The sequence below is a fragment of the Peromyscus eremicus genome, chromosome 2 (assembly GCF_949786415.1).
Source record: "Peromyscus eremicus chromosome 2, PerEre_H2_v1, whole genome shotgun sequence".
NCBI lineage: Eukaryota > Metazoa > Chordata > Mammalia > Rodentia > Cricetidae > Peromyscus > Peromyscus eremicus.
The window spans coordinates 128,620,374-128,646,658 of NC_081417.1; the positions used below are offsets into that span (position 1 = coordinate 128,620,374).

General features: G+C 45.0%; 1 protein-coding gene across 5 annotated transcripts; it reads right to left on the minus strand.

Annotated features, from left to right (window-relative positions):
* Positions 1-923: 923 nt before the first annotated feature.
* On the minus strand, positions 924-23,286 carry Nsun4 (NOP2/Sun RNA methyltransferase 4). 5 transcript variants are annotated; one of them, XM_059254746.1, is made up of 6 exons: positions 23,160-23,286; positions 17,411-17,745; positions 13,069-13,223; positions 8,372-8,532; positions 3,027-3,151; positions 924-1,240 (listed from the first exon to the last, which is right to left on the minus strand). In XM_059254746.1, exons 1-6 carry the CDS (start codon positions 23,247-23,249, stop codon positions 964-966), a joined length of 1,143 nt encoding a protein of 380 aa, XP_059110729.1. In that variant the 5' UTR covers positions 23,250-23,286; the 3' UTR covers positions 924-963. The 5 variants fall into 5 exon arrangements, 4 of the variants coding, with proteins under 4 accessions (XP_059110729.1, XP_059110730.1, XP_059110728.1 ...); XM_059254747.1 differs by lacking the exon at positions 23,160-23,286 and adding an exon at positions 20,352-20,457; XM_059254745.1 differs by lacking the exon at positions 23,160-23,286 and adding an exon at positions 20,065-20,380.
* Between the last annotated feature and the right edge of the window lie 2,999 nt (positions 23,287-26,285).

Below are 26,285 nucleotides of genomic sequence, written 5' to 3' on the forward strand. Positions count from 1 at the left end.
CTAAAAAATAACTAGTATGCAAGTCTGCATGTTATGTAATGTCACCCTAAAACACTATGTGAGGCAAAATCCTGCTTTGCTGGGAGAAGGATTTGGAGATGGGCCAAAACAAGTACCAGAGCTGGCACAGACTAGAAATAAAAACAAGACATTTGAAATAAAATATCAGATTCCTAGGTACTTGGAAAGTAAAAGGAAATAGGCTGTCTGTTACTTTGAAGATGAGGAAACCCAGTCATTTCCCATAGTCCCAAGCATATCCCTACCAGATGTCATACAGGAATACTTGCTGTTATGCAAGGACATAAAAGAAACATACAAAAACAGTATGTACCAGAAGCAGCTTTTGCAGGCACATCTGAAGGAAAGCCAGAAGCATTCAGCTCAGGAAACCTTTCTCAGTGTAAGAGGATTACCAGCCACGGGCTCAACAGTTTTAGTTACTTATTCCTTAAATTAGAACATGTGCCATATGGAGACACTAGGAAGGCTGGTGGAACTGTGGGCTGATTAAATGGAACTCACCAGTGGGAGAGCACTGTATGTCAGTCGGGGTTGGGCACTTTGGAGAGTGTTCTCGGCAGCTTTGGCTGACACACAGAAAACCATAATGGAACTTAGATTGGCATGAAGTCCCCAACTACAGGCCCAGCTCTATAGCACTTCAATAACTTTATTGGCTGAATGTTTCTTCTGAAGTTTACAGCTTAAACTATGGGCTTATTCACTGATTCTGTCTAAATCCCTAATGGAGCAGGGGCCTTAGTATATATAGGCTAAAGGGCAGAAGTAAGGGTCTGAGTTAGAAACCTGCTGATAATCCACAACTGGGCATCAGTCCTACTGCTTACTGTTTACAACTATCTTTAGAAAACACACAGGATAGAGACAGGCCTTGAAGTACATCTCTGCCACTGGTCTGTGACAAAGTCATTGTCTTCCTACTTCAGGGACAGGGTGACACTATGGCAGCCTTTGCATTTTGCAGAAGTACATAGGCCCAAAATTGGCCATGAGGTTTGGTATTACCAGCTCCCCAACCTGGCAGGAAGGGAAGAAACAGAATGTGTCCATGAAAAGCTTTCGGAAGTGAGACAGGTCTTCCACTTGAACCTTGATGCTGTACTGATTGGCCAGAAGCTCAATGGCACCTTGCACCACATACTCATTCTGTAAGTGTGACAGTGAGCAAGTGGAGTAGACAACATGGCCTCCTGGTCTGGTGGCAAGGAGTCCAGCCCTGAAACCAAGAAAGAAAAAAAAAAAGCAGTAACTAGTATACTTCTCGGAGTGTGAAAGCAATGGGGCTAGGACCGTGGGTGGGCAGTCTACTACCTGATGGAGTAGTACCACCATACCCAGCTCTAGAAAGCCTTCATAGAAGAATCCTTTGATGGGGCTGCTGAGATGGCTCGGTGGTAAAGAGCACATACTGCTCTTGTGGAGGTCTGAAGTTCGGTACCCAGCACCTAGGTCACCATTTTCTATAACTCCAAGTCCAAGAGGATCCAAGATCTTTGACCTGCATGGGCATCTATACTTATGTGCACTACCTACACGAAGACACACATGCATATACGTAATTAAAAATAATAAAAATAAACCTTAAAAAAAAAAAGAATGATCTTAGCCCTTCGGTCGTGGCCCACACCTTTAATCCCAGCACTCGGGAGGCAGAGGCAAGTGGATCTCTGTGAGTTCGAGGCCAACCTGGTCTACAGAGCAAGTTCCAGGACAGGCTCCAAAGCTACACAGAGAAATGCTGTCTCAAAAACAAAAAAAATAAAAAGTAAAAAGAAGAATGATCCTTTGAAGCCTGATTCTGGTTATGAACGAAACCTTGATGCTGGCTATCAGTTGAATTCTCTCCTCAGTTATACAGACCCTCAGCCCCTAGGCCCCTCCCCTCCTCTTTTTTACCTCCCTTTCTCTTTCTCCTCTACCTATCTTTTTTTTTTCTCTTTTTTTTCTGGAGCTGAGAACTCAACCCAGGGCCTTGCGCTTGCTAGGCAAGCACTCTACCACTGAGCCAAATCTCCAACCCCCCTATCTTTTTCGTTTTCTAAGATCTCATTGTGTAACTTTGGCTGACCTAGAACTCACTTTGTAGACCAGGCTGGCCTCAAACCCCAGAGATCCTCCTGCCTCTGCCTCCTGAGTGCTGGGGATAAAGATGTGTGCCATGTCTGGCCTCTCTCTCTCTCTCTCTCTCTCCTCTCTCTCTCTCTGTGTGTGTATGTGTGTGTGTGTGTGTGTGTGTGTGTGTGTGTGTGTGTGTGTGTTTCGAAATAGGGTTTCTCTATGTAACAGCCCTGGCTGTTCTAGAATTTACTCTGTAGACCAGATTGGACTTGAACTCAGAGATCCGCCTGCCTCTGCCTCTGCCTCCTGAGTGCTGGGATTAAAGGTGTGTATCACCACCACCTGGCAGTTCTCTCCCTCTCTCTTTTTTTGAATAAATAAATGTAATAGTTCTTTTCTTTAAAAATACTTATTACTTATTTTATTTTATGTGCATGCGTGTGCCTGAATGTATGGATACGTACTACATGTCTGCAGGAGCCCATGAAGGTCAGAAGAGGCATTGGATCCCCTGGTAGTGGAGTTACAGATGGTTGTGAGCAGCCATGTGGGTGCTGGGAATCAAACTTGGGTCTTCTGCAAGAGCAGACATGCTCTTAACTGCTGAGCCAACTCTCCAGTCTTTCTTTCTCTGAGACAGGGTCTCACTATGTCACCCAGGTTAGCACCTAGGATGACCTAGACTCTCAGGTCAAGCTATCCTTTTGCCTCAGCTCCCCAAATAACAGGGATACAGATATATACCACTATACCTGTCAGAATCTGCTTTTCAAAAATGTGCAAGTCACTGGCACTGTTTGGTAAAATGGTGAGTTATTATTCTAGAAAGGACAATCTCATGAAGCCTACTGCCTCCAGGCATATCTCCAACCAAAAGATTCTTCTATGTGCTGGTTTTGGCATGCTTCCAGTAAAGTCTGAGAATCTGTAACTGTATCACTCACGCGAGAAGCTGTGCCTGAAGCATAGGCAACATCTGTCGCTCCTTCTTCCTTGAGCGCTGGAAGATGTTGTTCTCTTCCTCATGAAGGGAGTGGCGGTCTGTGGTACACGGCACATCTACCAACACCTACCCAGAGTGTCAAGAGATAAAGTATTAAAGCTCCTTCCAGGTTCTTCTGACTTAAGTCAGAGCAGTTTAGGGCCCAAGCCAACAAAGTTCAATGGAAATACTAGCTCTACCCATCCCTCATTGCAGAGTACCTGACAAGGATTCTCATTTTGACCTGATAGACAACTGTGAAATAATAAGTAGAAAAATAGTATATTTAGAAACATTCATGGTTAATCAAAAAGCCAAACCAAGCCAGGCATGGTGGTACATGCCTGTAATTCTAGCCCTTGAGAGGATTGCTACAAGTTTGAAGGTAACCTGGTCTCTACAGTTTTCCAGGCCAGCCAGGGGTACAGAGTAAGACCCTGTCTCAAAAAAGTAAAACAAAATGAAATGAAAATCTATATATGACAGTACACACTTATCATTCCAGCACTTCAGAGTCAAAGGCAGGACAAGCAGAAGTCACAGCCAGCCTCAGCTTACACAATGAGTCTGAGGCCAGCCTAGGTTTCACGAGACTCTGTTCCAAAACAAAACCTGCATATAAATTTAACTGTAATTAAATAACTGATATCAACCTAGGAAAAAAATCTTAGTGCTTCAAGGCTCTGTCCTTGACTGTTTACTGAAAACATCCAACTTATATATGATACATTACTTAATTTACAGATATTACATAATAAAGCAGAATCAGAATTCAAAATTATCTTTTTTTGGAGACCAGGCTGGCCTCGAACTCACAGAGATCCGCCTGGCTCTGCCTCCCAAGTGCTGGGATTAAAGGCGTGCGCCACCACCACCCGGCCAAAATTATCTTTTTTACAAGATGTGTGTGTGTGTATATACATGTGCTCTATCTGCATGTATACTTTCATGCCAAAAGATAGCATCAGATCCCACTATAGATGGTTACTGGGAATTGAACTCAGGTCCTCTAGAAGAGCAGCCAGTGCTCTTAACCACTGAGCCATCTCTCCAGCCCCCCAAATTATCTTAAAACATGTCAGATGTGCAAGTCCCTAGGCTCAATCCCCAGTACTGTTTTAAAAAGAAAAAGGGAGCCGGGCAGTGGTGGCGCACGCCTTTAATCCCAGCACTCGGGAGTCAGAGCCAGGAGGATCTCTGTGAGTTCGAGGCCAGCCTGGGCTACCAAGTGAGTTCCAGGAAAAGGCGCAAAGCTACACAGAGAAACCCTGTCTCAAAAAACTAAAAAAAAAAAAAAAAGAAAAGAAAAGAAAAGAAAAGAAAAAGGGAAAAGGGGAAGAGGGGCTGGAGAGATGGCCCAGAATTAAGAGCACCTGCTGCTGAGTTTACATCCTATCAGATGGCTCACAATCACCTGTAACTCCAGTTCTGATGGGATCTGAAGCTATGGCCTCTGAAACACACACACACACACACACACACACACACACACACACACACACACACTTAAAAAATTACTGCAAAAAAGTAGATCCAATATGGACATATGGACAGTAGTTTGGTTTAATATGGTTTTATTTGAAACTGGGCAAATCTGGAACTCCCTATGTAGCAAAGGCTGGCCTTGAACTCACAATTCTCCTGCCTCAGCTTCCCAAAGGATTACAGGTATGCACCACCACACCTGGTTTCCACTATTTCAGTATTTTAAAGTGAGAAATACAAAATCACTCATTAATTTATTTGCAGTCTTTTCTACACTAGGCACTTGAGACAGACAAAACTGGTGTTTTTTTTTTTTTTTTTTTTTTGAGTTGAGGACCGAACCCAGGGCCTTGTGCTTGCTAGGCAAGCACTCTACCACTGAGCTAAATCCCCAGCCCCAACAAAAATGTTTTGAACATCCCTATAGGTATGTTTGAAAAAAGTAAAATCATCTTTGGAAAGATTTGTTTTGGCAAAGTGAAAACATGAAGTAAATTAACAATAACCCAGTTTTAAACCAGGCATTAGTGCGCATGCCTTTAATCTCCAGCACTAAGGAGGCAGAGGCAGGTGGATATCTGAGTTTGAAGCCAGCCTGGTCTACAGAGCTAGTTCCAGAATAGCTAGGGCTACACGGAAAAACCCTGTCTTGTAAAACCAAAAACCAAACCAAAACAAAAAACTCCAGCCGGGCGGTGGTGGCACACGCCTTTAATCCCAGCATTGGGAGGCAGAGCCAGGCGGATCTCTGTGAGTTCGAGGCCAGCCTGGGCTACCAAGTGAGTTCCAGGAAAGACGCAAAGCTACACAGAGAAACTCTGTCTCGAAAAACCAAAAACAAACAAACAAACAAACAAACAAACAAACAAAAACAAAACTCCAGTTTTCAATATTGATATATTCTTTGGTGAACTAACACAGTATATATAGAGTAAGACAAATGAACAGGGCATGGTGGTACCCACCTACAATCCTAGCATTAGGAAGCAGATGTAGGAGGATGGGAAGTTCAAGGTCATCCTTTCCTGCATAAGCTAATCTGAGGTCAGCCTAGGCTTCATGAAACCTTATCTAAAAAGGAAGTGGGGCAGGCAGAAGGGGAAGGAGAGAAAGTTGTGGAAATTCTTACTACTCCAAAAGGGGGCTGGACTCAGGAGAATGATGACAGGTATACTCACGGATGTTGGGGTCCTGACTCCCCATGCACATGAACAACAGAGCTATGTGATTTCATCAAGCCTAGAAAATCAGTACTAAATATATCTTTATTTTGGTACCAATATATCCTGGATATTGCTTATTAGTGTCAACTGTGAAAGTGGTTGGCCTCATCCAGTCAAAAGGAAAAAGGGATATAGTTGTACTGTTGTACTACTTTTAGGAAACACTTGGAAAGGGCAAAGCTGGTCACCATCAGATATGGCATAGGCATCTCCACATCAGGCAATGTCCAATGTGTGGTTACCAACCATATGCCAGGATGGTAACTAGCTGAATCTTGACCTCCAGTGTGTGTATGATTTCCCCATGAAAAAATATGGGGGAAAATATGTTCAAATAAACATTTTATTATTTGAAAACAAAAAAACAAAAAAACTTTAACTTGGGAAGGGAGGGAGGGAACCCTTGAATGCAAGGGGAGGGTGACTGTTCTGCTATGAACATGCAGAGGGCTGGACTCTCTCCAACTGATGTGTGAATATAAAGTGAGGAAGAGTGGAGTTACCAACAGTCTGTTGAGCCCTGGGGTAGCATTCTTCTTCCAACCTAAGGTGTTTAACACTTCCCTAGCACACAGCAAACTGCACACTACTATTTCTTCAACCAATAAATTAATGAAGATATCTTCAAGCACCAAAGCTGTTTCAAACGTTTGAAGCACTGTCAAGTAAAACGGGAGGGAATTCATCTCAATTGTTCCACAAGGCACAGCTGGAACCAGTGAACAGAAAGTCATGGTAGTAATGCTGAACGCTCGCTGTAGTCTGTCTGACACTGTGCAAAGGCGTTCTTCGTCACCTGCGGGACGGGCACTGCAATGACCCACACTGAAGAAGTTACCGCACAAAGGAAAGTTGAAGTGACTCACAAATTCTTCCAGCTGCAAAGTCCTGAAGCCAGGACTCCAATCCAAGGAGCCTTCCGGAATGCTAGCCCTTACCCGTAGGCCAGGAAATCTACAGATTTGTTGTTGTGGTTGTTGTTGCTGCTGCTGTTTTTCAAGGTAAGTTTTGTCTCTGTAGCCCTGGCTGTCCTGGAATTCACTCTGTAGACCAGGCTGGCCTTAAACTCAGAAATCTGCCTCCTGAGTGCTGGGATTAAAGGTGTGCACCATCACTGCCTAGCTATATTCTTTGTCCATTTTATACATGTGTACAATAGACAGGGATCATAAACCACATTTTAAATAAGTGATTTTAGAGTATACTAATTAAAAGAAGAAAATAACTAGGGGCTCGGTGGTTAAGAGCACTTGTTGATTTTGTAGAGAACCCAGGTTCAAGTCCCAGCATCTGCATGGAGGTTCACAACTGCCTGTAACTCCAGTTCCAGGGAATCTGACTCCCTCTTCTGACCTCTGAGGCCAACAGACCCACACGTGGTGCACACATACATGAAGGCTAAACACTTATACACATAAAAATAAATAAACCGGCCGGGCGGTGGTGGCACACGCCTTTAATCCCAGCACTCGGGAGGCAGAGCCAGGCAGATCTCTGTGAGTTCGAGGCCAGCTTGATCTACAAAGCAAGATCCAGGACAGGCACCAAAACACCACAGAGAAACCCTGTCTCGAATAAACAAACAAACAAATAAACCTAAAAGGATTTTTTTTAAAGGAAATAACTTTAAAATATTAAGAGTTTCAAAGCTAGAGGGTAGTGGTGGTGCATGCCTTTAGTCCCAGCACTCGGGAGGCAGAGGCAGGTGGGTCTTTGTGAGTTCGAGGCCAGCCTGGTCTACAGAGCAAGTTACAGGACAGCCAAGGCTACACAGAGAAACCCTGTCTCAAAAAACAGAAAAAAAAAAGGGGGGGGGGGTGGGAGTTTCAATAACATACACAACAGGAGAACGTGAGAGACACTGTGTGACAGAAACAGTCACACAGCAGCAATACCGATGGGATTAGAAAACGTGCTCACGCCAGCAGAAGCAAGACTGGAGGGACCGCCAGAGAATTTCTCAAACTCTGTCCAAATCTTAACTGATAGAAACCATTAACCAGCAATTTTACTTCAAAAGCATAAAACTAAAAAGGACTGAACTTTCTAATTAATTAAAAAGTCATAGATGTCAGAATGACAACAGCATATTACCATTTCTATTTTTTAAGAAAGCACAATTATATTTTCAAATAGAAATCACATAAAGGCTATAAAAAATAAAAACAACAGTTATCTACAGGAAGTAGATGACTGTGTACAGGTCTAAAAAGAAAGCTTATTTCCCACCTGATACCCTTTTATACCTCCTGAATTTTGTACTATTTGTTATATTAATATTCAGAAATAAATAAAATGTTCTCATTCATACTCATCTTCATGAGGGCTCCCAAGCAACCAACTGACTTCAGAAATAAAATATTCCTAATAACTTTTTCCACACTCAGTTAAATTCAAATTCTTTTTGCTGCCAACTATCTCTAATGAAAATAGTAGCAAGTCATCTAAGCTGAACTGAGAACTCTGCAAATAGATCTTTCTCCAAATCACTCATGGGAAAATGTCTAGGTCCAAAAACAGCCCCACACATTCAAAACACAGGGGCTGGATCCTACTCCCGGGATCTGAGGCCAGAACACAAAGGTCAGAAATCACTTACCCGGTCATAGGTGTCCCCCTCCAGTTCTCCCCACTTCCTGCCATCCCACGAGGTGACTCGAACTTGATTCCTTTCCCTGATCTCTTGAGGAACATAAGTGTGAAGGACCTTCTGTAGCCTGCCTATTCGGGAAGTGGAGAGATCATTGGCCGCTAGATTGCCTGTGTGGAAATAAAGAGGCCTCAGAGGCTACAACTCAAAGGCATATCACACCGACAAAAGGTGTTGATGGAAAATGAAACCAATTCTCAGAGATAACCAATCAACATAGACCCCAGAGACAGGGATATTTATTATCTATGTGGCAGCAAATCAGTCACTCCGGAGCTGAGGTCATGAGGACAAATACCCACGAAAAGGAAAAGTAAAGAGATAAAGCAGGTCAAGAAAGAGTATTTCTAAAGAAATATGGTCTCTCCCACTACCCACTCCTTCATTCTGTGACAGGGTCTTATTCTGTAGCCCAGACTGGCCGTCAACCTGTAATCATCCTGCCTCAATACTAGGTTTCCAGGGACACACTGGCCATGCCGATTTATTGTTCACTTTTGACACAGGTTATTGTTATGGTGCCTAGACTGTCCTCAAACTTCTCAAGCAAATCTATCTTAGCTTCTTGAGGAGCTGGGACTACATGTGTATGTCACTGTGCCTAGCTACTCAGTCTCTTTGAGACATTGGTTGTCTTAGGTAGGTATCTATTGCTGTGATAAAACTCCATGACCAAAAGCAGCTTGGAGAGGAAAGGGTTTACTTCAGCTTACATTTTAGAGTCCATCATGGAGGAAAGTCAAGGCATTAGCTGGAGGCAGAAACTGAAGCAGAGTCTGTGTAGGAACTGCTTATGTGCCTGCTCAGTTTGCTTTCTTCTATACCACAGGACTACCCGCCCAAGGGTAGTACCCACAGTTGGCTGGGCCCTCCATATTAAGTAATCTGATGGAGACTTTTTCTCAACTGAGGTTCCTCTTCCCAGATAACTCAAGCTTGTGTCAAGTTGAAAAACAAACAAAACAGGACAATATGTCTCTCTTGGGCTTCAGTAGATACTATAGGTTATTCACTGAGAATTTATTATTATCATCTTATTCCTTAATAACAGAACCTCAACTTTACCAACAGAGGACAATGTGTACCAACAGAGTACATCTTGTGGTTTTCTTTTACAACTAAATATGACTAAATCACTAGGTTCGGTTATTGAATTGTAGACATAAATATCATGTGGGACATCTGGGAAAATGTATGTAAAAGGCTAACACAATCATTTCCTTCTGCCTCAAACTGAAATGGGCTGGCTGAAGTTCTAGCAGCTCTCTTGTACCATGATATTGATCCTAAGAATGATGCCTATAAGCCAGGCATGGTGGCACACGCCTTTAATCCCAGCACTCAGGAGGCAGAGTCAGAGTCAGACGGATCTCTGAGTTGGAGGCCAGCCTGGTCTACAGCATGAGTTCCAGGACAGCCAGGACTACAAAGAGAAACCCTGACTCAAAAAACAAAAACAAAACAAAACAAAAAAACAAAGAAGAAAAGATGTCTATACTAAAGCTGCAAAAATAAAAACAGCTTAAGTCCTTGATGTCTCTGGCACCTCCACACTGATCCCTAGACTTTCTGGATACTGGATACTTTTTAGACAAGCATCTCATGTATGAGAGGCATATTTTTTTTTTGAGAGGCATATTTATTCTTTAAGCCACTTAGTTATCTTATGTATAAACCAAACCTAATAATTTACTAACTTACATTCTTTTCTATTTATTTTTACTTAAGTATAATAAATCTGTGTAAATGCACGCCTGTGGAGGTCAGAAGCAGAAATCAGGTCCCCTAGAGCTGAAGTTACAGGCGTTTTAAACTGCCTGATGTGGGTGCTGGGAACCAAGAGTTCACAACCGCTGAGCCACCTCTCCAGCCCCCACCACTTCTCTGACAAACATGAATTTAAGAAATATCTTCTGTTGTTGTTTGTTTTTACTCTTTACTCTTTTGGCTCTTTTGGGGGGCTACCACCCAGCTCCCAAATAAATCACACACAGAGGCTTATTGTTTCTTTTTCTTTTTTTTTTTTTTTTGGTTTTTCGAGACAGGGTTTCTCTGTGTAGCTTTGGAGCCTGTCCTGGAACTCACTCTGTAGCCGAGGCTGGTCTCGAACTCACAGAGATCTGCCTGGCTCTGCCTCCCGAGTGCTGGGATTAAAGGCGTGCGCCACCACCGCCCGGGGCTTGGCTTATTCTTTCTTATGAATGCCTGGCCTTAGCTTGGCTTATTTCTAACCAGCTTTTCTTAAATTATCCCATCTACCTTTTGCCTCTGGGCTTTTACCTTTCTATATTTCTGTATTTCTTTCTTTACTTCTTACTCCATGGCTTGATGTGTAGCTGGGTGACTGGCCCCTGGGGTCCTCCTCCTTCTCTAGCTCCTAGATCTCTTCTCCCAGGTTTCTCCTCCTATTTATTCTCTCTGCCTGCCAGCCCCACCTATCCTTTCTCTTGCCTCACTATTGGCTATTTAGTTTTGTGGGCTTTGTTTGTTTGTTTTGTTTTTCGAACAGGGTTTCTCTGTGTTGCTTTGGGGCCTGTCCTCCGTAGACCAGGCTGGCCTTGAACTCAGAGATCCACCTGTCTCTGCCTCCTGAGTGCTAGGATCAAAGTTATGCAGCACCACTGCCCTGCTAGCCAGTTCAGTTCTTTATTAGACCAATCTGGAGTTTTAGACAGGCACAGTAACAAAGCTTGTGTCACAGAGTTAAACAAAGGCAACATAAAAGAATGCAACACATCTTTGCATCATTAACCAAATGTTCCACAGCATAAACAAATGTAACACAACTTAAAATAATATTCCACAACAAATACCAGGTAGCTTTTAGTTCTATTATATGAAGAATGTTCCTGTAAGAGTGATGTTAAGGCACAAGCCTGTAATGCCAGCACCAGGGAGGATGGGAAAAAGAATCAAGAGCCTGAAGACAGGTCTAAAAAAATGGGATCCTGTCCTTAAACAAAAAACCAAAAGGCTTGACAATAAATGACAGCCGACAGCCAGCCTCAGAGCAAGGAGAACCAAGAAGATGGAACTGTAATGAAGAACTGCAGGATGGTGCTAGGAAGAGGTTTAGTGCTCCCATAAGAACTGTCCCAGTTGTTGAGGGCACTCAACATAAAAAAATCAGACACTCTGTTCTGAAGGAATTTTCAGGAGGAAACAAAGTGAGAAAGGAAAGAGGGCTTCCAGTTCTGCTTCTCTGTCCAACATTTGAAAGATTTATGTTCCACAATCCCTTCAGAACTCAGTTTCCCCTGCATAAACAAGGGGGCTGACAAAGTAAATCTGAGTTCCATGCTTGCCCTGATACTCAGTGACCCTATCTATGTTCTGGGGTCACTTGGGTGAGTACCTGGATGAAGAAGAGGTGCTGCTAATTAGTACACCTTGGAAGCACTTCTCCCTTCTGACGGATTCTCACAGCACTCAGATCAGCACAGCACAGCACAGCATGGGCGCTCTTGCTCTGGACTCACTTCTTAACCCGTGCCAACATCTTTTCTTTTTTATCTTTTCTATCTGAACTTCCAGAAAGCTGAAAGCAAATCACTCATGGGCCTACCAAGAGGCTAGAGGCTAACTCAAACAATGCCAGCCAGCTTTGGAGTAAAAGAACAGGAGATTCACACCTAATAGAAAGGCCCAGGCCCATGGTGGGAGAGGCCTGGCTAAGCTCTGGGTCAGACGTGAAAATCACATCCCCTTATAGCTATCTCTCAGGCCTCAGGGAAAAAGAACTTCTACTTTAAGGCAGGATGTTGGCCGGTGGCGGCTAAAGTGAGCACTTATGAGTGCCAATGTCACCTGTCTTATGAATGCCAGCATCACCTATGACACCGAGACACAGAAAGCTTCTGCCTGTTCCCAAGGAATTCGCGTGTGTGTGCGTGCGTGCGTGCGTGTGTGCGTGTGTGTGTGTGTGTGTGTGTGTGTGTGTGTGTGTGTGTGTGTGTGTATGTGTGTGTTTTGAGACAGGGTTTCTTTGTGTTTCCCTGGCTGTCCAGGAACTTGCTCTGTAGACCAGGCTGGCCTCAAACTCACATAGATCCACCTGCTTCTGCCTCCCGAGTGCTGGGACTAAAGGAGTGTGTCACCACACCCAGCATGGAATTTATAATCTTGAGGAGGGAGAAGATACATACCCATTAAAACTCTGAGGAAAGGCTACTAATAGTAATGTGCTAGCGGGTTATACTCATGGCATGGATGCACAGAAAAGGAGCCATCCTGAACAAGCCAGCACAGCTATGTGAGAAGACTTCCTGGAGGTAGCACACTTGAACTGAGGCCTGAAAGCTAAAAGGATTTGGATAACACAGCTAGGGTGGGGGAGGAATTCTAGAGAACGGAACACGAGCAAAGGCAGCAGAGTGTGTTGGAAGGAGTACAAAGAAATGTGACTTTATCTTAGAGACAAATCAGCAAATACAAAAGGATGAGAGGATCATGTGATACATTTATCAGAGTCCTGATTTAATCTGCCTGCAGAAGCCTTGGTCAGCCATTTTTCTTGACCAACTGACAATAAGCTCAGCAAATGTTATTACCCATCTGACCCTGGGGCCAGGAAGCTTATCACATTCAGGGTGTCCTGACTGGGTGAAGTGGGGGACCCTGTCTAAGATACCATCCCACTGACTTACGGCAACAGCCCGTCTGAAGTAATGCCAGGGTTTTCCCCCCAGGAGCTGCACACAGGTCAAGCACGGTGTCTCCAGGCTGCAGACCAAGAGCCAGGACAGGTAGCAAGGAGGCAGCATCCATCAGGTAGTAATCCATGAGACCCAGGCTGCCAAGTCTGGAAGAGAGAAGACCATCACACCTACAGGGAGCCAAGGTGAGCAAGTCCATGCCTTTTAGGGTCAGTAAGCTCCACTCAGCAAAATTATTTCTCAGAAACTCATTCATTCATCTATACAGAATTCACAGTACTCATTCATTCATCTATATAATATCCATAGTGATTTTCTTTTAAGAAACAAGATCAAGGTCTCATGTGTCCCACGTTGGTCTCAAGCTTGCTATGAAGCTGAGAATGACACTGAACTTCAGATCTTCCTGCTCCTCTAATGAACTGTGGAATTACAGGGTGCTATGCATGCTCGGTAAGCATTCTACCAACTAAGCTACATCCCCATCCCTGAGTGATCCTTTTGAAAACAGATCAATTTACTCCCAACTGGCTGTCAGGGACCAAACACGGACCATGGAAAAGTACTAGCTAGGCCAGAGAACAAGCCTCGGCCCTAAACCAGATGCCCCCAAAGATAAAGAACAAGTCAGGCAGGTCAGGTAGCATAGCAACAGAACAATTGGCCCTGACCTGTGACCTTACCACCTAGCAGCCTCACAACTTGCACGTAGTCCTTCACCTGCACACCCCCCCTTTAACTGCACATACTGCACGTAGTGCACCCCTTCCCTCCTTCCTGCCCCCTCCCCCTTCCATGCTATATAAGCCTTGCTGAGGAGAATAAAATTTGCAGCTTGATCAGAACACACTGTCTTGCTGTCTTCCTTTCGTGTCTCCCCCGTCCCTCTCATTCTCTCCCGCAGGTGGGTCGCCCCGTTGACACCCCGCTGGCCGGGGCAACTGGCCTCACTAGCCACCTTGCTATTCCTTCATTGAGCCCCACGCGCTCCTATCTCAGGCCTTTTAATCACCATGCCTTCTGCCCTTAACACCCTTCCTTTAACTGTCCCCGGTGTGCATCACTTCTATCAGGCGCTGCCTCAGAGTGACCTCTTCAGAGGCACTGGCATTCCGTCTAGTCTACCTAAAATTACAGCCTCAGTCCTGTCACTTTCTATTTCCAGCTACACTATTTTTCTTTAAAGCACTTGTTCCTCACTTTAAATGTACAAGTGTGTGTGTGTGTGTGTGTGTGTGTGTGTGTGTGTGTGTGTTTCTTTTATTTCCTCATATTAGGATGTAGCTCTGGGAAGGCAAAGATTTTGTCCTCTTTGTTCTCTGTACTATTCCCAAGGCTTGAAACAGTGTCTGGCCCATAATAGGAACCCAATTTTATTGGGTTACGCATCAAGATACAAAGTACTTCACAAGTTCAGAAAGAAGGGCTATCAGTTATATGTACTGGAGCCACCTGAGTTGGGCCTGAAGAAGATCAGAGGTCTTCATTAGTTAAAAGGGGAAGAACATTCTAGGCAAAAGCATAGAAACTCAAAGCTTCTTTAAGGTTTAGGGGTTGAGGATTTAGCTCAGTGGTAGAGCGCTTGCCTAGCAAGTGCAAGGCCCTGGGTTCTGTCCTCAGCTCTGAAAACAAAAGATTTAGGAGCAGGGCTGGAGAGACGGCTCAGCAGTCAAGGGCACTGTCCTCTCTCCCAGAGAACCTCAGTTCAACCCCCAGCACCCACATGGCGGCTCACACCCTTCTCCAATTCCAGGGGTTCTGACACCCACTTCTGCTCTGCAGAATCCTGCACACAATGGGGACATAGACTCACACATAAAAAAAACTAAAAATATTTAAAAGAGTACTGGGGGCATGCCTACATTCTCCGTGGTAGAATGTCTGTCTAGTATGGATGAAGCCTTAGGTTTAATCCTTAGTGGCAGGAAGAAGGGAAAAAAGCCCAAGACTGGGGTTAAAAAGCAAGACAAACACAAAAAGTCTTAAACCCTAATTAAGGATTTTGGACTATATACACAAGAAGTTATAAAAAGCTTTTAAGGAAGTCACCTGGTTAGCTAGTTTGGGGCTTAAGAAAGCTGGGTAGGCAGAGATGGTGTGGGTAGAAAGGGGGGGAGATCAATTGCAGCCTGTCATAGGACTTCCTGACTCAGGCCTGTTACCATGAGGACCGTTAGCTGGCAGTGAGCAGCCACTCCCTTTCCTAAGATGGAGTTCACATGGGCAGCCTTGGAACAGACTCAAAGATCCAGAAAACCTAACAAGTCAATGACCTCGGGAGAAGGGTGTGATGAGACACGGCCCAGCACCAATGCCAGTCAGCCACAACAGCCACGATAGTCCCCAGGCTCCAAGTCACAGCACTCCCAAGTCCTCACGAAGAGGCTAAGGCTTCCATGGAGTAGTTTCAAAGTCAAACCACACTTGAGTTTTTGTACCTCATGTCTCAAAAAGAAAAATTAATAAGAGGACCGAGAAATATGAGGAAGGCACAGAACTGCAAAAATACAAGCAACAGTCCATAAAAGTCCCCCTCATCAAGTCTCTTCCCCTCCCTCCTTAAATTGGTTCAGTTTGAGGAATCTGCTAAAAGCTACAGTTCTTCTATTTTTTTTTTTTTTTGTTGTTGTTGTTTAAAAAGGACACACAATGTCACAGATATTATCAGGCTATTCCTAAATTGACAGGAGCTCCCTGGACTGCTGAGAGAGTAAGACCCCTCTGATTTCATAGGAAGCCCAATGGGATGAGGGGATAAGGATAAGGGGTTCATAGGAAGCCCAGCGGGAAAAGGGGTTGGTAGAGACTGTGGCGAAAGGGCAAACCATCTCCAGAATCTGCCACATGCTCACTTTTCTCCCTTCTCTAAGAACCCCTGGAAGGGGTGCCAAGTGCCTCAAACAACTTAGATCACAGGGTTTTTACCCATGGCTCTGCCGACAGCCAGTGCCTCAGGACTGACCGTCGATCCTCACCCAATCTATCCTGATATATGCAGTAACTAAACTGATCTTAAGTGAAACAGATGATGAAAATACTAAGAGAGACTTTTTGTTTTTTTAAGGCTGGCTCTCATATGGAGTTTCCACGCTGGCCTTGAACTCCATATGCAGCTAAGCATGATCTTAAACTCCTGATCCTCTTGCCTCTACCTCCTAAGTGCTGTGATCACAAGTGTGTAACACCATACCTGGCTGTGAGAGGTTATTGATGAATGCTGTATTATAGACTCTGTATTAGATGTTTTAGTACGCCAAATTTCACTCCTCCTCACCACAATCCTAGAAGACAGTTAAATCTGCACTTCTCAGCCATACTTTCTGAGTCTCAAACCTAACCCACTTCTCATTAGTTGTGTGACTTTCAGTAAACTACTTCTCTGTACCTAGGTTTTTCCATCTGAAATAAGAGTACCTACAGCAGCCAAATAGTAGAGGGCTTGCCTAGTGTGTCAGGCTCTGGATTCCAACAGTCAGCAAAAGAAAATGTATCTGCTATTACAGACAGGACTTTTTGGGTTTTTTATTATTATTATTATTATTATTATTACTTTGGGTAGTGACAACTTCAAACTCCTAAACCTCCTGCCCTACAGTTTTTGTTCTGTTTTTCTGTCTTTGTTTTTTTGAGACTGAGTCTTGCTGTGTAGCCCATCTAGCCTCTACCCCACCGTTTAAGATAACAAGTGCTGGTATTACAGGTTTGTACGACCACGTCCAGCTTCCTACTCTCAAGGACTAAAGCACAATATAGCCACTTAATCGTGCAGTCTTTCCTCACTGAAATTCATACACATACGTACCTCCTCAAGACACCGAAAGTTCTGTCTTTCTTCAGCTCTGTCACTCACTTGCACTCCCAGTCAACTCCTACTTCCTACCAAAGTCCACTTCCTCTTGCCTTACTTTCCCAGGTGCCTGGCAGGGCCAACAGGGAGGGGGAAACGCATTTTCACTGGAAAGGATGCGGTGAGTTGCTCTTGTGAAAGGCAGATATGTTTTCTACAGAAGGCAGTATGTGAGCACAAGTTCCTAGTGCAGGTTCTGGGGTTCAGAATACCAACTACACCACTTACTTTCTGAAGGATCAAAAGCGAATAAATTCCTTAACGTCTTTGCACCTCAAATATAAAAGAGGGCAGATATTATTTCCATAAGGGTGTTAACAAACCAAAAAGAGGTGGTGCATAGACAGCACGGAGACAGTCTATAGAAGCACACCAGAAAGAAACACTAACAATTCTGAGATGTATTACAGAGAGCAGGAGCTGAGCAACTCTGCATGTCCACTTCTAGCAGGGACTCAGGATGACCCTCATGGTTCCAGATCCTACCTGGCCGGAGGGAAGCGGCTAACATCCCCTCTGGGAAAAGTGAAGCATCGAAGGTTTGGACTGCATCCTGGGGATGGAGTTGGAGAGAGGCCACTCTCAGGCTCCAGTTCCTGGCAAGAGATGGCTTCATTCACAAAGTCCTTGGCACTCAGCTGCTCTAGTTTATCACTCACATTATCCCAAGCAGCAAAATTATTGACCAATGCACCATACTTCTGCTCTGAGAGAAGACTAACACGAATTGATGGCCACAGATCTCCAAATTGTACACTGTAGGTCATGTCAAAATTCTGCAGAGCAAGTCGACTGGCAGGGAATTCTGGTTCTGTGGTAGCCTAAAGGAGAAAAGGCAAGCTTATTAATCTTTCCATCTTGACTCTATCTCTTATCGTCCGACTTAACTGTTTTAGCTAGAGTTTCTGTTGCTGTGATGAAATACCATGGACTAAGGCATCTTGAGGAGGAAAGGATTTATTTCAGCTTATGCTTCCAGGTGACAGTCCATCACTGAGGGAATTCAAGGCAAGAATTCAAACAGGGCAGGGACCACAGGAACTAATGCATAGGCCATGGAGGAGTGATGTTTACTGGCTTGCTTACTCATGGCTTGCTCAGCCTGCTTTCTTATAGAACCCAGGACTACCAGCCCAGGGATGGCACCACCCACAATGGACTGGGCCCTCCTCATCAATCAAAATCAAGAAAACACCTTACAGCCATATCTTATGGAGGCATTCTCAATTGAGATTCCCTCCTTTCAAATAACTCTAGCTTGTGTCAAGTTGACATAAAACTAGACAACATATCTACCAATAACTCAGACCCCCAAGGCAAATTCAAATCCATTCAGTGCTCTCTCCTACCTTTGCATCCTGCCTCTGCCTACCGAAGGAGAAACTAGGAATTAGGAGAGTGAAGAGTTAGCCTTCATATCACAGGACTGGGAAGGAACACAATACCTCTCATAGTAACTGTGTAGGGGTCTTCAAGAAAGAGAGGCACAGTAGCGCACACTTGTAATCCCAGCACTCAGCAGGATGAGGCAGGAGGATCCAGAATTCAAATTGAGCCTTGGGGGCTACAAAAACAAATTTGAGGCCAGATTGAGTTACACACCAACAGTCTCTTAGCAAGGTGGCTGAATGGGGAAAGGTTCTTGTAGCACGAATCTTAAAAGTTCTTATTAATAAAAACAAACCCAGAGCCAGGTATTGGGGTGAATGCTGGAAGATCAGAGAGACAGAACAAGTCACAGCTAACCTCACTTTGCCAATTCCTCAGCTGATCCTGTTTCCTCAGACTGGAAGCCTCTGTGTCCTCATCTGAATGGATCTCAGCTGAACTGTGCTGCTCAAAGCCTAAAAACTTAACCAGCTCTAGTTCCTGGTCCTCACGCCTTAAATACCTTTCTGCTTTCTGCCATCGCTTCCTGGGATTAAAGGCACGAGTCACCGTACCTGGCTGTTTCCAGAGATTCCAGATGGATCTCTGCCTCCAGAAGGCTAGGATTAAAGGTGTGAGTGCCACCATTTTCTGGCCTCTATGTCTGTCTAGTGGCTGTTCTGTTCTCTGACCCCAGATAAGTTTATTAGGGTGCGATATATTGGGGAACACAATATCACCACAGGTTCTTGCCACTAGATGTGTCTATCTGAGTTTGATCTTTGGGACCCATATGAACTGATTTCCCCAAGTTGTTGTCTGACCACCCCAGGTATACCACAGCACATATATGCACACATGCACACACCCATACCCATACCAATAAATAAATAAACGTCATTTTAAAAAGTCTCCTGAGCCAGGCGGTGGTGGCACACACCTTTAATCCCAGCACTCGGGAGGCAGAGCCAGGCGGATCTCTGTGAGTTCGAGGCCATCCTGGTCTACAGAGTGAGATCCAGAACAGGAACCAAAACTACACAGAGAAACCCTGTCTCAAAAACAAACAAACAAACAAATATATAAAAGTCTCCTGTTATTCTACTACTCAGGAGGTAGAAGGGAAGGTCATTCTTTGGCTAAATAGAGTTCAAGACAAATTAGGACACAAAAGACTATCTCAAACACACACACACACACACACACACACACACACACACACACACACGTGAGAGAGAGAGAGAGAGAGAGAGAGAGAGAGAAGCACATAAAAGAGTCTCAAAAAATAAAAGAGGGGGAGTGATTGAGGACTTGAGCTGGAACATACCTCAATTTATGTGTGACAGTGCTTGCCTAGCACACGCAATGCCCTAGATTTGATACCTAGCACTGAAAAGGAGGGAGGGGACTTAAGAAGTAACTCAAGGAAAAACTCTTGAAGAAACGATTTCCTAAAGCCCCGGGAAAGCTTGAGGCGTAAAGCTTTTTTCGAGACAGGGTTTCTCTGTGTAACAGCCCTGGCTGTTCTGAACTGGCCCTGTAGACCAGTCTGGGCTTGAACTCACAGAAATCCACCTGCCTCTGCCTTCCCAGTGCTAGGATTAAAGGCGTGTGCCACCATGCCCAGACACTTTTATTCTTTATAATCCTGTTCTCAAAAATGTGTTCGTGTCTACTAGCTTATGAGAGCTCTATGGCAATGTGCTCAACAGGGCACAAACATAATCACAATACTATCTTTCACATCTGATGGAGCAGTGAGAGTCACTTACCAAAGACGGTGCAGTGAATGGCAACATAATGCACAGAATCAGAGCTGAGGTGTTCTGGAAGATTTCCCAGACCCCAGGAAGGCGGAAGAAAGACCGTTCACAAAATCCTAAGGTATGAACTAAAGCAGAAACTTCTAGGGTGACTGTTATGGGGCTAGCAGTGAAGAACATGAATCAGATTCAAAAAGAACTGAAGTCTTCAGATGAGGAGCCCACACGTTGGTCCGGGGTTGCAACAACTGGGATGCTATTACTGACAGTCTTGTTACTGCAACTTCTGCTCTAACCTGGGTTTTCGTTCTGGTCAGAATTTTGTTCTGGTCATCATTTCTTCTTATTGTGGGGACTCGTGCTCCGACCGTGACTTTTCCTATGATGAGGACTCTTGCTCTGGCTCTTACTTTTACCACCTTGAGGACTCTTGCTGCCCTTCCGACTTCTGCTAAGGTGCAGTTTTCCAATGTGGCCCTCACTGATGCTCAAGTGCGTACTCTCGCCAAGGTCCTGAGTATGGCTTTGGGAAGGACTACTGCTCCGGCTCCGACTTTGGCTCCGACTTCTGCTCCGATGGGAACCCCTGCCTTGGGGACTCTTGTTTTGATTACTAATGGAACTCTTGTTCTGGTTCTGGCTCTGATTTCTGTTTTGGCTACTCTGGCTCTCACTACTCTGACATGCATTAACAATAAAGGTTGAACTACAGCTGGCAATAGTGCTACAGGTGGAGCTCTTGGGTGAAGGCAAAGAACTGCTGTAGGGAATCTGGGGGGGATCTTTGGGTGGGCCTGGAGGGGACACAGCATAGGTATGAAGGCCACAGGGAATAGTATTGGGGCAAAGCCGAACTCGAGGGACAACAGGTAAACATCGGGGGTCAAAGGGTGTCCTCAGAGGGATAAAAGAATAGATGTGGGTAGAACAAGGAGGCACCACAGGCTTGCTATTGGGTGGTGGTGGACCCCTGGGGGCAGTATAAGTGCCACAGGGAACCACAGGCTGGTTATGACCCTGAGGGAGATGTGTAGAGTGGTTCAGGGGACTAGAGAGTGGGGATGAATAGGAAGTGGGAGGAACCACAGAATACATATGGGTATTGCAGGGGGATACTGGAGGTGGTCCATGGGGACTGCTCTTGGGAGATCTACCGGGCAAGAGAGGACTATAAGGCAGGCACTGGGGACAGGAAGTAGGGGCAACAGTTTTAAGGGTTGCTGGATCCACAGCAGTCTCTGGGGGATGTTCTTTTGGTAAGGAATTTGAAGTAGTTGTGATGGATGGCTCCATAAGAGGACAAGAGTGGCCAAAGGACTGGGAGAGAGGCTGAGGGGAGGTGTTGGTCTTATGGGACTTAGGATAATCAAGAGGGGTGTGGTGGGACGTGTTGACCAGGGAGCGACACCTGTAGGGAGTGCGTCGTGAATCTGCGGATCTGGGGGACTTCACTTGATGGGGAGCTGGGGTAGGGAGAGGGGGTTCATTATAACTTCTGGGTGACTGAGGTGGAGCTAAAAACTGGTTGCCCAAGGGAGATGGGAAATACAGGGTAGGATAAGCATACTGAGGAAGAGGTGCTTCTGTGGGGCAGGGTGTTAGCAAGAGGTAAGAGTTCCCCTCAGTCTCCCAAGACAGAAAGGACTCTAAGCAAGGCTGAGGCTGGGATGAGCTAGGAGAACCAGTCCTCTCAGGTGGTAGGTTGACAGAGTAAGGACTCCTAGGGGGAGGGATCTGGGACTCCGAGCAAAGGTGGGAATAGTGAAAAGTGCCCTGTTGGCTTAAGATGGGAGAGCAAGACACGCCTGCCTGAGAAGAAACTGGAGGGCCACAACCATTTTTCCCAAGAGATCCATCAAGCTCTGGTTTAGGTTCACAAGAGTCTGGAGGCTTAGGGTGGTCATGGTAAAGGTTGCCAGTGGGTGGAATAGATGCTGAGGAAAGAGGAAGGTCATTGTAACTTCTCCCCGAGGACCAGTGGGAGATCATGGGTCCAGTTTCCAAAACTCTGTGAGAAATGGGTGTGGATAGCAGAGGTCTACTTTCCACAGTCCGGTGAGCAAGGGGAGGAGAAATTATAAGGCCAGGTCTCAGGGGCCTATGGGTAAGAAGGGGTGAAATTATGTAATTTCCCTGGGACCCGGGCACATGGGGAGTCGAAATCACGGGGCTAGTTTCAAAGGATATATGAGTGAGTTGAGGGGAAGTTACTGGGCTGGTTCTGAGGGGCTGATGAATGAGAGGTGGGGAAGTCGCCGGACTACAGTAACAAAAGCACGGGCTTGGAGGACATGGACGCTGAGATCTTGAGGAACCGATGCAGTTGCAATAAAGGTTCCGCTGACCAGGAGAGGGTGACCCCTGAAGGCTGAATCGGTCAAAACACGGGCTCGGAGGGGATGAATGGGCCGGCTCTTGGCTGTACAGCCTTCCTAGGAGTGGGGAAAAGGGTTCAAAAGAACATCTTCTCTGTGGGGGTGGGGAAGAGGATACAGGGGCTTGAGGGGCTGGGGAGGGAACCGGTTGGGATAAGCAAGGAGATGTAATGGTGAACCTTTTGCCTGCATTTGGAGAAAGGCCAGTAGTACAGGGAAGGTGGTCGCTGAACTCTTTCCTGGACGGCAAAGGCACCTCAAGAGAGAGGACAGGGCTGAATCCTTTACTGCAGGGCAACGGAGACCCAGGAGGGAAGGGGTAGTTGTTATGAGCTTTTGCTAGGGGCGAGGTGGCAGGGGCTGAAAGTTCAAGGAGGAAAGGAGGAGAAGAGGTCATGGGACAGGAGGGGAAGGGAAAGAGGGAGAAATAAAAGGGAAAAGAAGGGGTGGGAAAGGTAAGGGAAAGGTAAGCAAAAAAAAAAAAAAAGGAATATGAGGCGATGTGACGTCACCGAAAGAACGAAAGCGCAGGTGATGACTTAACAGAGAGGGGCGGAGTCAGGAGGCTGCTTATGCAACAGGAAGAGGAGACTCGTTAATAAAAGGGCAGGCCGAGGTGTGATAACAGCTTCGAGAAGGTTACGGACCCTGGAGTGGATGCAACTGTGAACGACGGAAAACACAAGGGCTGTTTTAAGTTTCCCTCTAATGTCCCCCGCCAGACCTTACCCATTTCTTCTTATATCGGTATCTCCGCGGGACCGGTGTGAAGTCCCCGAGCTTCAGCAGCTTCCGAACACCTCTTACGGGCGCAGCCATGTCAGGGAGCAACGCCAAGGAACTCCGACCGGAACCGCAGCCGCGCACTCTCCGGTTCCGGGGAGGACTCTCCGCTACTTAAAATAAAAGCGGCAAAAGGGGAGGGAGTTAGGCTTGCGGCTCTCCCAGGGATCCGTCTGCCTCCGCCCGCCGAGAGCAAACACCGCCGACCAGAGACCCCGGGGAGCGTCGCGGCGGTGGCTGTGCACGAAAAGCTAAAGAGGCTCCCCGGGTGGAGGGTGTGGGGGGCTGGGGAGGGGACGGGGGACAGGGAAGGCCTTCTGGGCTCAAACTGCACGAGAAAGATCCTGAAGTAGAGCGAAATTAGACCAGATTTTTTTTGGCAGAAGCGGAATTGCGGGGAAGACGTAGAAGCTTCAGTTTCAAGATCTTTCATACGATACTTTTCAAGACTCGGTACCTAGTTTTGTGTTCTTTCTGAGAGACTCTTAGATTGTGTGAGCTTTAGATCCAACCACACTTGACTCCACTATTCAGGATCCAAGGAAGAGGAAGGAGTGATTAGTATTTTTAGAAATGATCGTGTGGCCGGGCATAGTGGCGTATGAGCTACATAGTCGACTCTGTCTCGGAAAGGGGGGGGGGGGGGGGAGGAGAGAGGAGAGAGAGAGAGAGAGAGAGAGAGAGAGAGAGAGAGAGAGAGAGAGAGAGAGAGAGAGAGAGGAGAATCATCTGACAGTAGTAGACCATCTATAGTAGCAAGAAAAGATGAGAGAGGGGATGGTTTGGATTAGTGAGAACACAGAGAACTCCAGTAACTGATACAATTGTAGGACAAATTGGTCCTTCTAAAGCAGCATAAAGCAGTGTGTGCTTCTCTTATATGAAACTCTGGGTTCAGTCCCCAGAAGCCCCTCCCAAGGTTTTGTTTGGTATTGTTTTGCTTTTTTTTTTTTTCAATTAAATAAAATACTGCTGTGTATGGATGGTAGGAAACACCTGTAATCCTAGCAGTTGGTAAGTGGAGGTAAGAGTTGGAGGCCAGTCTGGACCACAGGAGACTTAGTCTCAGAAAAATCAAAGACAAATTAATATATACCATATCTCAAGGTTAAACTGTCCTGTAGCTTTACTTTTATTCTTGTATTGTCATCCTGTATGTATTATATTATAGTCAGCTAAGTTATAATTTTTAAAATGTTAAAAATATGTCAAGGAGGTCTGTGAAAGTTGTGGGCCAGTCACCCTTAAGGAATTGGTGAGCTCCAGATTCAATGAGACTGTCTCAAGAATATAAGGTGGAGAACATACACCACAGACAGTTTTGTTTTGTTTTTGTTGTTGTTGTTTTGTTTTGTTTTCCTTTTTGTTGTTTTGTTTTTTGAGACAGGGTTTTTGTGTAGCTTTGGCTGTCCCGGAACTCACTTTGTAGACCAGGCTGGCCTCGAACTCACGACAGAGATCTACCTGCCTGTGCCTCTCAAGTGCTGGGATTAAAGGCATGCACTACCATGCCCAGCTTCCTTTTGCTGTTGTTTTTGGTTTTTTGTTTGGTTTTGGTTTTTTTTTTTTTTTTTTTTTTTTTAAGATTTATTTATTTATTTTGTATACAGCATGTATGACCAGAAGAGGGCACCAGATCTCATTACAGATGGTTGTGAGCCACCATGTGGTTGCTGGGAATTGAACTTAGGACCTCTGGAAGAGCAGCCAGTGCTCTTAACCTCTGAGCCATCTCTCCAGCCCTGTTTTGTTTTGTTTTGAGACAGGATCTTACTATGTAGCTTTGGCTAGCCTAGAACTCTCTATGTAGACCAGGTAGGCCTGGAAATCATACCTGCCTGCCTATGTTTCCCAAGTGCTGGGATTAAAAGTGTGTGCCCAAAATGTAACTCATACAAATATATATACATGCCCAAAATTTATTCATCATCCTAAGTCACATACATATCTGTTATTACCTTAAATAATGAGAGTACTGAAAATAAAGACTTGTTTAAGTGAGAATTTGAGTTTCAAAATTTTAGCAGGCCAAATGAAGCATGATGATTTATATCTTTAATCCCAGCACTCTGGAGTCTGAGGTAGGTGGATTTCTTTGAGTTAGAGATCAGCCTGGTCTTCATAGAGTTCAAGGCCAGCCAGGGTTATATAGTGAAACACTGTCTGAAAATGTTTTTCTTTTAATATAATCAGAGGAATGTTGAAATGACTTTGCTACTAGTTGCAGAAATCTTAATATCCCGAGTATTAAAGTGTAATGTATAGCTCGTAGAAGGCTTGCCTAGCATGCATGCATTGAGGCCCTAGGTTCAATCCTTCATATTGACAAAGCCAACAACAACAAAAAACCTATGATGTCTGAATGGCCTTTTCAACTATATGGAAATCAACTCCATCTTTACTGGGCAGAATTCATTAGTATTACCATGGATAAGTATAATTACATTGTCATCAGCTTTGTATAAGTTCACCTTAATTCCTACAAATTGGAGAGATGATTCAGTGATTAAGAGCACTTGTTGCTTTTGCAGAAGACCCGGGTTCAGTTCCCAGGCTCACGACCATCTGTAATTCCAGTTCTAGGAGATGTGATGCCTTCTGACATCTGCGGGTACCAGGCACTCACATGGCATATATACATGCAAGGAAAACACTCACACACATAAATTTTTGAGAGAACAAAACAAAAGGACATAAGATAGCCTAGTCAATATAAAATAAACCAGAGGTGTACCCTGGCAGCACAATGAATAAATTCCCAGCAAGATCTTCATCTACTAATTTAGAAGCTCTGGACAATTTCTCCAGACATGTCTTACCTCAATAGGATGTTAAGAGTTATTATTGTGTACTTTACAACAGGGTTTAGCTCTGTAACCCAGGCTGGTTTAAAACAATATGTAGAAAGGCTGGCCTCCAATTATCTTCCTGCCTCAGCCTCCTGAGTGCTCAGAGTGAGAATTTGGGCCTTGCAAAATCAGTGTGTAAAACCACCCAACAATCTGAGTATAATTCCCAGGACCCACACATAGTAGGAGAGAACCAACTCTCAAACTGTCCTCTGACCTCCAC